The 14219-nt window shown below is 41.8% G+C and overlaps 1 protein-coding gene across 3 annotated transcripts in view; it reads right to left on the reverse strand.

Annotated features, from left to right (window-relative positions):
* Positions 1–8814: 8814 nt before the first annotated feature.
* Positions 8815–14219, reverse strand: part of pdzd2 (PDZ domain containing 2) — a 41540-nt gene continuing 36135 nt past the window's right edge. For all 3 annotated transcript variants that reach the window (XM_062451242.1, XM_062451241.1, XM_062451240.1), the window contains 5 exons: positions 14010–14127; positions 13499–13600; positions 12918–13185; positions 12544–12678; positions 8815–10956 (listed from right to left, as the gene is read on the reverse strand). In XM_062451242.1, coding sequence (XP_062307226.1) covers positions 10790–10956; positions 12544–12678; positions 12918–13185; positions 13499–13600; positions 14010–14127 — 790 coding nt within the window. In that variant the 3' untranslated portion in view covers positions 8815–10789. The remainder of the gene's footprint in view (positions 10957–12543; positions 12679–12917; positions 13186–13498; positions 13601–14009; positions 14128–14219) is intronic.

Consider the following 14219-nt stretch of genomic DNA (forward strand, 5'->3'; position numbering starts at 1 on the left):
ATAACTGAGACAGTGATAGTGATGGGGTTCATATCACGATAGACTACTGCTGCAGAGCGGTGTGTGGCATTCCACAGACATTTGGGGGAGCAATGGGGTCTGCTAACTCAAAAGAGGGTAAAAGCCTCCAGTCCTTAAATGAGAACAAGACCTTAACCCCGACAGCACTGCCAATAGGAAAGAAAACAGTGGGGGGCAGATGGGTTTACTCGATCAAGACTGATGTAGATGGAAAAGACCAATACAAAGCACGGTTCGTGGCCAAGGGTTACAGCTAACGAATGGGAATAGACTATGGGGAGATGTTTTCACCCACGGCAGACCTGACGAGTGTAAGGGTGCTGCTACAGAAAGCAGCGCAGGAGAATTTACTCCTGCACCAAATGGATGTGAAAACGGCATACTTGCACGCTCCCATAGACTATGAGATCTACATCAATTCACCAGAGGGTTATCAAGAGAAAGAGGGTATAGTTAAACAATCCGGGCGAAATTGGAATAGGGTTTTGCACGATTGTCTAACTGAAGTGTGTTTATGCCAGAGTCAAACGATGGGAAGGTGATCATCATATGGGTCGATGACTTGATCATTGCAGCAAGCAATAAAGAGAGACTGAAAAAGGTGAAAAAGATTCTTGCAGAAAAGTTAAAAATGAAAGATTGGGGTAAACTCAAATATTTTCTGGGTAGCGATTTCAGTCAGTCAGATGCGTGTATAGAGATGGAAGACGTCAGGGAGGCTGTAGTTCAGTCAATCAGATGCGTGTATAGAGATGGAAGACGTCAGGGAGGCTGTAGTTCAGTCAGTCAGATGCGTGTATAGAGATGGAAGACGTCAGGGAGGCTGTAGTTCAGTCAGTCAGATGCGTGTATAGAGATGGAAGACGTCAGGGAGGCTGTAGGAAGTCTTACATACCTGACTACTTGTACCAGACCAGACTTAAGTTTTGTAGTGAGCAGGTTATCACAGTACTTTGCTGAGCCTACAGAGGAGCAGTGGGTCACTGTGAAACACGTACTAAGGTATCTCAAAGGCACCGCAGAAAAAGGGTTAAGTTTTAGGAGAAACGACAGTGAGAAGCTAGGTATACAGACCTACGGTGATGCCGACTGGGCTGATACGGTATACAGACCTACGGTGATGCCGACTGGGCTGATACGGTATACAGACCTACGGTGATGCCGACTGGGCTGATACGGTATACAGACCTACAGTGATGCCGACTGGGCTGATACCAGTGACAGACGCAGTACCACAGGATACTGTGTGAGCTCCCTGGTCTCATGGAAGACTAGAAAGCAACCTACCGTTGCGTTATCCACATATATACCTAGAGCAGTTACTGGGAGGTATAGATAACTACACACAAACTATAGTACATGAGGACAATCAGGGAACAATCACTCTCGCCAAAAACCCTGTAAATAGACGGAGGTGTAAACATATCGACATAAAATACCACTTTATCAGGTCTACTGTGAATGAGGGAAGAGTGACTTTGACGTATTGTGAGACAACATTCATAATAAGGGTTTGGTCAAAGTACTGTTGCAGTGGGCTTTTTAGTTCTTGTAATAACCCATTTGTTAAGTCCCATATCTGTGGTGGCCTTTCTAATACCTTATACAGAAGTGCTCGACTATCGTCAGTGTCAAAACATGACTGGTTCTTCACTTGTATAACCTGCAAAACCTGTCTGCACGTCATTTCTGGTCAGACCTATTTTGGAGCAGAGCTCATAGTTATGTGGGGAAGTTCAAACCGTAGGGCTTGGAAAACCAGTAAGTCAGGTGACCACAGTCACCTGACTTACCGTATTTAATCGTCACTCTGTCAGGTTGAATAGGGGGGCCACTCCCTTCAATATTAATCACAGTAATTCACTATCAGAATGGGAATAGCAATATGAGGATTCTCATATTGCACTTGTGTTTTGAAGTTAGTTATTAAAAATGTAATTGATGTGCCATAAACACAGGAAGGAATTATAGTTACATGTAAATTAATGGGTACTTTGAAGTTTTGACTGCTTATAAACCCCCTTCCAATAGCAAATAAAACCAGCAAGGGGCAATCTAACAGTTTCTTCTTATTAAGACCTTTAGCGTGGTTGGCAGTGGTGTGGAAAATGAAAATGAAAGTTGTTTGCATTGCAAATGTGACGTGTCAAAAGTGATGCAAACATGTGTGTCACTTGGTCATTCAGCTGTATTGTCAAAAGTTAAGCAATCACGTGGAGAACTTGGATGGAGACACATCTTGTCCCACTGACTCTCACGTCTCACAGAATCCTGTGAAACAACAAACAGCAAAAACATGACAGAAACACAGAACCTTCGATACAAATACCTAGATTGCAAAATAAAACGAATGCTGGAATGTACAAGAGGCCTCTCGGCCCTCGCCCCTTATCCTCCCTGGTCAGCCGTCTTCAACTACACCTCATTGGAAGAATGAAAACATTCAACATGAACAAATAAATACAGGAACCAATATAGGACTAACAATAGTCACAAAAACACTCATTAAAAATATGAAGTTGTTCTGTGAGGCAGGAGGAGGGTGACTGGCAGGCAGGCAGCAGGGGTGCTCTGCCTCATTACTGTGATAGAGAAGCTGTATTGTAACATCACCCTCTCAGTGTCGCCTCAACCTACTGTCCGCACACCATCAGTTATTTATAAGTCTAAATCTTCCCTCACATCTCACCCTTCGTAACCTTTCCCCTAGTTCCTAGCAGTACCAGAGACCTAATTAGCTAGTCACTTTAATGTGAATCTATCAGTAGACAGCTAGCAGTCAACTTGTGTCTTGACCTGGGCTATTTTACATTTAGGCGTCTGTTGTATTACTCAGTGGGTTGGAGATATTGTATTGTTGTCGTGTCCAAGTCCATATCAAAATAGATGACAAAATATGACACAAATTCAGAAGAGCTTACTTTAGGATTTACCACCCTCCTTTACTCTGCTTGTATGATTGGTTCGTGCTTAAGGCTTCAAGTGAAGTTTAACAAACAAAAAGGATTTCCAACGTACATGACATCAGGGCTGCCAACTCTCACGCATTGTCCGTGAGACACACGCATTTCAACCAGTTCAACCTTGCATTTCTCACGCTGAAAAGGCAACGTCAACCAAGTAGCCCTGCTAATGTTGTAAACAGAAATGGACGAGGCGCAGCGAAATTTTGGTTGGCCCCACCAAATCTCACTCCAGGGTTTTTAGAAGTTGGCAGCCCTGTGACATACTATCAGACCAGGAGCCATGGAGTTTTGAGCCTGCCACAAGCAGACAAGTCAGAACATGTTACCAGTCTACGTAAGGAAGTCCCTGGAACAGCTGCACATAGCTACAGAGAGACGGATGGTTTGAACAGAGAAGAAAACAAATGTCTGAACATTAGCTGATAAAATGCGAATCAGAAACCACATTAACAAGCAGTAAAATAACCGTGATTTATACATTATGAGAAAACGTTTGAAAATGTGAATTATTAAATTACTTATCGACAATGTCAGTCTATTGTATGTGTATGTAGATATGTATCTTGACATCTAGTTCAAGGGATTTTTCTTGGTGATCCTCCTTGTTCGCCAGACGGCCGTCAGAGGGTTTGTGTATAGGGTTAGGGTTTGTGTATAGGTCAAAGGATATGCTCATGTTTTTCATTCTCAGTTTTGTTACTTGTTTCTGACCTCATTGAGACAATGACCAAAAGTCATCGTCAGTAGCAAAGTATATACACAGTGTCCTATAAAGTAACTAACTTTATGTTCTAAATTGGGTCCTGTATATCACTGTGAGTTATTTCAGGAGACATAATCGATGTTATACAGTAAAAATTCTATGGTTTTTTTCTGACGTTTGATACTTTAACCTACTTCCTGGTTGAAAGTGCCCTTACATAATCCAGTGTTGACGTACAGTACTGCAGTGAAACAAAAGACACGGAAATAAGAGAACCTGTCAGTGACATTGCTCTAAATTACTGGTATTAAGATACTGCTACCATATTTCATAATGTTTATTATGCACACACTTGGAAAAGTCCTGAGATGGATAGAAACTGAGAACTATCATATTCCTCCATCATGTCATCTTATGGAACTTTGATGTCTCTAATTTCTCCATTGCTCCTCTGGAATAAGTAAATGTTTGTGATAGAATTGCTGGACACTTTCAGTACTGATTTGGGAGAATAAATAAACTGTTTAAACATTAAACATTTAACAGTTTAAGTGCAGAAATAAGAATGTGTATCATTACTGTCTTAATCATCATTGTAACCAAAGTCAGTATGAATGAATATGTCCCTTATCCATCTTAACTACCCCTTAACCCATGTATAATACATTTTGTTTCAGTTTACAACAAACCTGAAACTAATTGATCATTTCAAGTTAGATTAGTATATAATATCCATACCCCGGTAGAGAAGTTGATTTACATGTGTTTGTGTAGAAGATGCTTAATGAACAGAGGGTGTGGGATTTGAACCCAGGACCCTGACAGAGCTCAGCAGAGCAGAAGGGATGTGGGCTTCCTAGACTGAGGGATTCAAAACCACTAATCACAACCGGAGTCACATGGACACGCGTGACTAGCAGGTGCTTCTACTGCTCTTCAAAACAGGAAAACATGTAAATAACCCATCAACTAAACCTTATATATATGTATATATGTGTGTGTGTGTATAAGCAACTCCAATATACAAAAGATATAAAAAGGCAAGCCTTCATCTGGAGCAGATGGAACAAAACCAGGTATAAGCAAGAGGAATGACAACTTAGTGAACTAAAACCTTAAGAGTGATTCTAACAAGGGACTAGTGGTCTCATTTTCTTTAATAATGATCATACTTTTTTTGTTTAGTTTGTCAGTGCAAAATTATAGCCTACATAGGATAAGTTATTTGCTTTCTGTCTGTTGCATTTCAGGAAACAGTAATACAGATAAATAAAAGTAGACATTGTTATTAATAAACCCACAAACGTCTTAAGATATTTCCCAAAAAGGCATGACACAACTCGCGAGGAAAGAAAACAACACTAGTAGTGGGAATCCCCGAGTGTGACGTAGACGGACCGCCCCTTGACTACTTAACGCGCGTAGGCCTATAAGTAAAATTAGTTGGTTGTTGTCAGAAAACGGGACAGTTACTACAAACTTCAAATCTCTACTGTCACAGCTAATCCCTTCGGCAACAATGAAACTGGAGCCGAGAACATCCTCTTTTAAGAGGTCGGAAAGCCAGAAAGCAATGAGCAAAGGTGAGTTAAAAATAGTTCGTTTAAAGGAATCGTAATTGAAGTCAAGTTTAACGGCTTAGGATATCTTCTGTAGTGTTGAATGAATCTAAACAAATCTTTCTATTTCTCCAGACCAGAAAGCCATCCAGGAGTGCGCACAACAGCTGCGTAAAATCGGCGATCTCCTCAACCTCAAATGCATTCTTGCGGATATGCTGGCGAAAAGAATCACCACGAAAGAGCCGAAAGTCAAGTGAAAACTGCTTCTCTAACTACAAATAACTAAAGCTGAACACCTGTTGCCTGCTGTTTTAGTGAAGAGAATTCGGATTCCAATCCAATGGGGAACGGCGCCTTATCCCGAAATGGAGATGGACTTTGCTGAAGAAAATACTGGACGATATTGCTCTTTGGCTGTCATGTGGATAGACACACATCCTTACCTCCGTTAAACCAAAACACAGAGAATTTCTACTCTAAATGGAGTCTGGAGCCTAAAACAACGTCACGTGGTCTGTAATTGTAGGGGCCATATCAAACTGCCTAAGCACCAGAGGTGCCACGAAATGCGGCGATGGAGTCAGAAATCTCCCTCCTCCTTGCCAATCCAACCCTCTAAGCTGTTTATCTGAATGTTCGTGATTGCAAGCTTTCTGCTACTTATTTCTTATTTATTCTAAGTTTTTGTAAACAACTTTGTTTCATAAAAACGTATTTATATAATTGTTCATGACGACTCATTCTTTCTTTTACATTTACACAAATGTGTCATGAAGTTTCCAAAAGGTGTAAAGGGTAATGGGGTTTTAATACAAAGGCACTTTTAAGTATTTAATGATGCCATCCTAAAATTGCTTTTGATTCTCAACGGCAGTTATCAGTAGGGCGACTAACTCATGAATGGCACAATGGTTTTTTCGGATGATGGCCTTCATAAGAATCCCGAAGACAATTTATTAAGTCATTAGCCTCTTTCCAAACCCTCCCCAAAATCATCTTTCAATTTCCCACTTTTAATGCTGTTCCAACCATAAATGTATTGCGGGGCACTTGAGAATGTATTGTCTATACCTTACATTTTTTACACAAATATATGTACTTAACCAGGCTCTTTACTTTAACACACATACTAACCCCTTTGGACATTTCATCCTAAACACACATATTAACCTTTTTGGTCATTTTATCCAAAACACACATACTAACCCCTTTGGTAATTTCATCCAAAACACACATACTAACCTTTTTGGTCATTTAATTCAAAACACACATGCTAACCCCTTTGGTCATTTCATCCAAAACACACAGACTAACCCCTTTGGTCATTTACCCCAAAACACACATGCTAACCCCTTTGGTCATTTACCCCAAAACACATGCTAACCCCTTTGGTCATTTACCCCAAAACACATGCTAACCCCTTTGGTCATTTCATCCAAAACACACATACTAACCCCTTTTGTCATTTCATCCAAAACACACATACTAACCCCTTTGGTCATTTCATCAAAAACACACATACTAACCCCTTTGGTCATTTACCCCAAAAACACATGCTAACCCCTTTGGTCATTTACCCCAAAACACATGCTAACCCCTTTGGACATTTCATCCTAAACACACATGCTAACCCCTTGGTCATTTACCCCAAAACACGCATGCTAACCCCTTTGGTCATTTAATCCAAAACACATGCTAACCCCTCTGGTCATTTACCCCAAAACACACATGCTAACCCCTTTGGTCATTTTATCCAAAACACACATACTAATCCCTTTGGTCATTTACCCCAAAACACACATGCTAACCCCTTTGGTCATTTCATCCAAAACACATGCTAACCCCTTTGGACATTTCATCCTAAACACACATGCTAACCCCTTTAGTCATTTTATCCAAAACACGCATGCCAAACCCTTTTGTCATTTGATCCAAAACACACATGCTAACCCTTTGGTCATTTACCCCAAAACATAAGCTAACCCCTTTGGTCATTTGATCCAAAACACACATGCTAACCCTTTGGTCATTTACCCCAAAACACGCATGCTAACCCCTTTGGTCATTTAATCCAAAACACATGCTAACCCCTTTGGTTATTTGATCCAAAACACACATGCTAACCCTTTGGTCATTTGATCCAAAACACACATACTAATCCCTTTGGTCATTTACCCCAAAACACACACTAACCAGAGTGCGAATTATACAATGACCAGGGCGTAAAGTAATATTTACGATTACAGGTAAGAAGGATATATAAATGTATTGACCCCCCGACCTGTTGTTTTTACCTCTATTGAGGGGGTCCAAGTGTTAATTAGGGGGGTCAAACCCCCACAAGCCCCCCCGTAATTCGAACCCTGCACTGTTGCAGAGATGAAAAGTAACGAAGTACAAAGACGTACTTGCTCCGGGAGTACAACGGTACTTAGAAATGACTTGCTGGACCTGATGTTAGTTTCCTCCAGGAACACAATGACTCTTACTGAGGGACTTGTTGCTCTTGTTGGTTAGTTGTAACTGATTTAACTTCTTGTACTCGCTGTGAATTATATTATTGTCGCTTCTTGAGGTTCATGTTGTTTAATTGTAACTTGTTTAACTACATGCTCTTATGTTTCTTCCCATTGGCACTTATTTGCCTTCCACAATGTATGCTTCATGTTTTGGCTACCCACAATGTTTTGAGGCTATCTCGTTGTTTATGATCATTGACCTTTGCACTTTTGTAAAGCTCTCTCTTGGAAGTCGCTTTGGATAAAAGCGTCTGCTAAATGAATAAATGTAAATTTACATTTATTTATTATTTATTAAATTTACTGGACTTAAGTACATTTTTGTGTATCAGTACTTTGCCTCACTATTTATTTTTCAGACAACTTTTTACTTTCAGTCCTGAACTTTCCAACACATATCTGTACTTTCTGCTTCTTAAATTTTCAAACCAGTCTTGTTACTTTAGTTTTTATCTGTATTTGATGGCCTCATCAATATGATTTTGCCTGCGTCAAAAAAGGATTCCTGGTAAATACCTGGTGTCTTTCTGTATTCTGTATTCATGTATTAATATGATGTGAGGTCCAGTTACCACCTTGACACTAAAACAGGCGGTAGTAATGGCTACTTTATACTTATGTCAGAGCCCATACTTCTCAACTATAATTTGAATGCAAAAGTGTAGTCAGTTCTTCCACTTTTACCAGTCTTTTTAAACATGAGTATCGGTACTTCAACCTGAGTGAAGGATGTGTGTACATTGTGTGTGCACTGCTGTAGACAAAGGTAAAGTACACCTTGGTGAGTGGTAATACTGTAAGTCATCTTCAAACTGATTTTCCATGACTCATGGCTTAAACTACTCAGGTGGCATCTCAACGTACACTCGATTGAGTTAAACATTAACTTTACCTCCTGTTGACCTTTAGATCTGCTGGGAATGCAGAGCTACATGACTTGATCATAAATGACATGGCTGATGCATATTGTGGGTCAGCATTAAATCAAAAGTCTTAGACAGATACAATCAGTTAATTATAAATGTCAATCATGTCACCCTGTAAAGCAGACAATTTACATGCTTTAATAATACCGAAAGTTTTGCACATTATTGACAGATAAAAAAAAATCTTTCAAAACAAATGTCAACAGAAATGCCATTGGTGAAATTTCTCCAAAATAATCCATCTCTTTTTAACACCTGAATTATCTGATCCTAGAAATACAGGTATTGCAAACCCTGTAAGACAAAATATACACTACAATATAAATATACACTATTTAACAGTCTTAAATGTTTGAGTGAGGAAAGACGGTGTAAGACAACATCTTATGTTTTTGCGTGATACCACAAAATGAGAAAATATACCCCAGATTATTTATATACAAGCAGGGAAACAAGACATTGCCATAATTCAAAGGCTTTTTGATAACCAGAAGCCCCAAAACAGCCTTTAATTTTCTTTAAACTTTTAACATTTAGATATTCTTTTCTTTTTTTAGCGTGCCACATCATCTTTGATTGTCAATATTGGAGACAATGTCCGGTTTTAAGATGAATATAATTTGTGATACAGATTGAATACATGATATAACCAGTCACCCATAACCTTTCAAAATGACAGCCAATGAAAATGACAAAAAGAGACACCATAAATCCTGCCATGCTATTTAAAATACACATCTTAGCCAAAAGCTATTGTACAATAATACAACGAAATGTTCATAAAACCAAGACAAGAGTATTTACAGTTCGCATCTGAAAAAGAATTGTGCTTCAAGCTTTCTGCAAGAGCTGGGTGCGTTGCAATTGTTTTAACAGCTGTACAAGTCCATGCTTGTGCTATCGTGACAAGTATGATTCCTTCCCCTGTTACGAAACATAAAAGTATAATAAATAAAATTATATCGGGGGTTATTTCAAAGAGATGCTACTATATAGACCTGCTGACATACTTTTCCTGATAAGAATGTGAAGTTGTCATTATGTCTCTGGATTTTGAACAGAAAAACTGCAACAAATGTACTTTTTACCAGGAAAATGGGGGGGGGGGTGAAACTGATATAACGGGACGCAGGTGTGCTCTAACTTCCTTCCTTTATGAGTCACTCAAAGAGCAATGACGGTTTGTAAGTCTTGTGACGCACAAGAATGAAAGAAACTGAAACTGACTTGGTCATGTGCTGTTAAAAGCCACGCATCCATGACTTACCAGGCTCACAAACACATCCATAACATCCTGTTAGGTCTGAACTAATGAGTAACTTATAAATTCAAGCTTTGACAGTAAACACACATGATTTATGAAGTAGCGTGACTGAATTTCAAATGATGAATTGTTGGCCACTTGGGTTGCGAACAACAGGGAGAATCAGAATACAAGTTGTAGGAAAACAAACAAGTTCAAGTGCAACCACAAAAGTACTGTAGTGTTCCTAGAGTTAGACATGTTTTAAAAAATACAGCATTTTTAAGGAAATATGGAAGGCCCTCTGACAGGTGAACCTCCCCACCCATGACAGATATGGATGGTCAGAGAAAGGGAATGAAAGCTTTAAAAGGCAAGTGAGGGTAAACAAAGATCACATTTCAAGAGTACAGATTTCCTAGTGATAGCTCCTTATATGTGTAAAGTCTTCTTTCTGAAGTCTTTGTTATCACATGTCTCTACAAACTGGGGTTGAGATTCTGTTTGAAGTTCTTATGCAATCACACCAACAGTTTTGTCAGGTTCAAGGTGAAAGATGCAAAAGCACGATTGTCGTTTTTTTCTGAGCTCTAGATAAATGGATAGACACACAGCAGTAACAAAACTCTACCAACACAGACCACAAACGTTCTGCATTGCATTTCACACAGCACATGTCAACACAGGAACCCCACCCTAAGCCGTCCAAGAGTCCATAAAAAAAGTATTAAAGTGAACAAACAAAGCCTTTAGATCAGTCTCGTCCACACTCTCAACCTGGCGTTGGCACGCTTGTTTGAGCTCGTACCGTTGTGGAGCACATTTGGCACCCGTCCTCTGGGAGCTAAATCATACAGAGGTGCTGGGTTTGCGGATGACGAGCTGGACGGGGCCTTCGCTGGCGGCCTTGATGACGTTCCAGGCATCGTAGTGCATGAGCCCCTGTAGAGACCGGCCGTTGATGGCCAGGACTTCATCCCCCACGTGGATCACCCTCGACAGCTCTGCAGCGCCGCCTACAGCACAGGAGGATAGGGTTGAATAAGCGCTCCAAATAATAATATCATGAAAACAGTAGATATTTAACACTGGAAATGTGTAAAAAAGCATAACTTTTAGGGTTCCGCTATATTCACATAATTTTTTTAAGTTGGTAATGAAGCATTTTATAAAGAAAATCTTTGGGGAAAAACTAGTATCACACTCGGTTACACATTTTCAACGTAATATGGCAATTAATTGTTTTCTTGGGGAGGGTAGAGTATTCCATTCCAGGTGCTGATGATCCAGTCGGCAGGGTAGAAGGTGAACTCCCTGACCTCAAGCAGCTTCAAACATCACTCTGGTACATGCTGCCTTCTAGAGGTTGTTAGACAGTACTGCAGTCCTATTGCTTTGTGTGTGAATGCACAAGTTATTTTTTGATATACACTTAGTTGTGCGTATCGTTGTGTTTCACAGACAGATGTGGTGCAACACAACAGCAACTGTGTCAGATGGGATGGGAGTCAGATTGCTGAGCGGTTAGGGAATCGGGCAAATAATCAGAAGGCTGCCGGTTCGATTCCCGGCCGTGCAAAAATGACGTTGTGTCCTTGGGCAAGGCACTTCACCCTATTTGCCTTGGGTGAATGTCCCTGTACTTACTGCAAGTCCCTCTGGATAAGAGCGTCTGCTAAATGGCTAAATGTAACTGTGTACAGTCTGTGCTGTTTGTACGACACAGTCTGTGCTGTTTGTACGACACAGTCTGTGCTGTTTGTACGACACAGTCTGGGGTGTTTGTACGACACAGTCTGTGCTGTTTGTACGACACAGTCTGTGCTGTTTGTACGACACAGTCTGGGGTGTTTGTACGACACAGTCTGTGCTGTTTGTACGACACAGTCTGTGCTGTTTGTACGACACAGTCTGTGCTGTTTGTACGACACAGTCTGTGCTGTTTGTACGACACAGTCTGGGGTGTTTGTACGACACAGTCTGGGGTGTTTGTACGACACAGTCTGTGCTGTTTGTACGACACAGTCTGTGCTGTTTGTACGACACAGTCTGGGGTGTTTGTACGACACAGTCTGGGGTGTTTGTACGACACAGTCTGGGGTGTTTGTACGACACAGTCTGGGGTGTTTGTACGACACAGTCTGTGCTGTTTGTACGACACAGTCTGTGCTGTTTGTACGACACAGTCTGGGGTGTTTGTACGACACAGTCTGTGCTGTTTGTACGACACAGTCTGTGCTGTTTGTACGACACAGTCTGGGGTGTTTGTACGACACAGTCTGTGCTGTTTGTACGACACAGTCTGGGGTGTTTGTACGACACAGTCTGTGCTGTTTGTACGACACAGTCTGGGGTGTTTGTACGACACAGTCTGTGCTGTTTGTACGACACAGTCTGTGCTGTTTGTACGACACAGTCTGGGGTGTTTGTACGACACAGTCTGTGCTGTTTGTACGACACAGTCTGTGCTGTTTGTACGACACAGTCTGTGCTGTTTGTACGACACAGTCTGGGGTGTTTGTACGACACAGTCTGGGGTGTTTGTACGACACAGTGTGTGTGTATGGTATTTTTCCAGACAGGCAGACGAGTAGCTCTCTCACCGTTGAAGATGCGTTTGACGTGGAGCGGCCGGTCCCCGAGGGCGGAGGCCTTTCCCCCCTCCAGACTGAAGCCCAGCCCAGCAGATGTCTTCTGCAGCTCCACCCTCATGGCTCCGCCTGGGCCCACCTCCACCGCTGGAACAGGCCGGCACAGGGGTCAGGAGAGAAAGACAAGTTAAGAATGAAACGTTGACTCATATAAGCTGTTGTGGGTCGACGTGTCCCACCCATCTATGATGAACCCCTGTGAGAGTCTCTACATTGATTCTCCTGCTGCACTTACGAAGTGCTAAACCTGAAACTACTAACACACATTAACCTAACTCTGTTCATGGCTTTTATTCTAATTAATATTTTTTCAAAGCTTTGCCTACCTCCTATGGTGTCCAGGGTGTTGTTCTTGGGGCAGGTGTGTCCTGAGTGGCTGGACAGGTGTCGTCTAGGAGACAGGTGAGCTTCCCAGTCCTTGCTTCTGCGGGTCACCACCAGGGCCTGCGTCTTCAGCCGGGCCTGGTGCAGGCAGGACAGAGCCTCTCCGTGGGTCGTACCCTCCAGACTGGAGCCGTTTATGGACAGGACGTGATCCCCCCGCTGAATGGTACCTTCCGTTCCAGCGACCCCCGTCAGGAACACACGATGGACCTGCCCGACATGTAAAAAAGGACAGAGGAGTTTCAGTAAAAGTTTTTTTTTAAATATATATTTTGGGGAGTTGAGGTAAGGCCAGTCTAGAAACATGCACTCATCCGGTGAGCTGAGGAGTTTGTGTATCGTCACACTGCGGGAGAAATGCTTGGAGGTTTGGAAGCCTAAAGTGAGTGATTCTAGAAATGTTGTGTAGCTACTGTAGCATATTTGCGTATTCCAGGAGGAACAGAGGGCCAGGGGTCAGAGGTCAGACAGGGGTCAGCCAGGGGTCAGCCAGGATTGGAACGTGGTGCGGTAGAAAGCTCACCGTGACAGCCTTCTGTTCCAGGTCCATCCCTCCGGCGATGCTGAAGCCCAGCCCCGAGCCCTCGTCTTTGGTGAACACCACAAAGTGAGTATCATCTTTCACCTGGAGACAGAGAACAGATGCATCGTTTTGACACAGTGAGGGTCAAGGACAAAAGTTGTCTTTAATTCAGTCCACAGTGAGGGAATACCACATGTAATTATTAACACATCCTAGAAATATCATCAACCACAAACAATTACAATCATGCCAAGTTACATGTAAGAATATAGATAAGCTTTTAATATGAGCTTTAACACATGACGAAAGTAGAAGTCTGCACAATATCACGCATTCAGTCACTGATCTTCTTTCCCCTCGGCCTGTTCTAGGACTTGCAGATCAAATCAAATGTATTTGTATAGCCCTTTTTACACGCAAGCATGTCACAGAGGGCTTCACATACGCCCATAGAACTGCCCCTCAACCAACCTAAACCCTCAAGGATGTAATGACAACAGAGGGTGGTTACCTCAGAGAGAGCTTTGGCTTCCTGGAGCAAGACCAGCACATCTGATTTGGTGGTCAGAGAGGCCAGGACGGCTTGCAGCCTGCTCTGGTTCACAGGGGAGCCAGCCAGCTCCTTCAAACTGCAAGAGAGGAACACCCAAGTCAACTTTATGACTGACTTATGATTCGACACAGTATTCACATTTGTTTGTATTCAATTATTATTTAGTAT

This window comes from Osmerus eperlanus, chromosome 25, assembly GCF_963692335.1.
Source record: "Osmerus eperlanus chromosome 25, fOsmEpe2.1, whole genome shotgun sequence".
Classification (NCBI taxonomy): Eukaryota; Metazoa; Chordata; class Actinopteri; order Osmeriformes; family Osmeridae; genus Osmerus; species Osmerus eperlanus.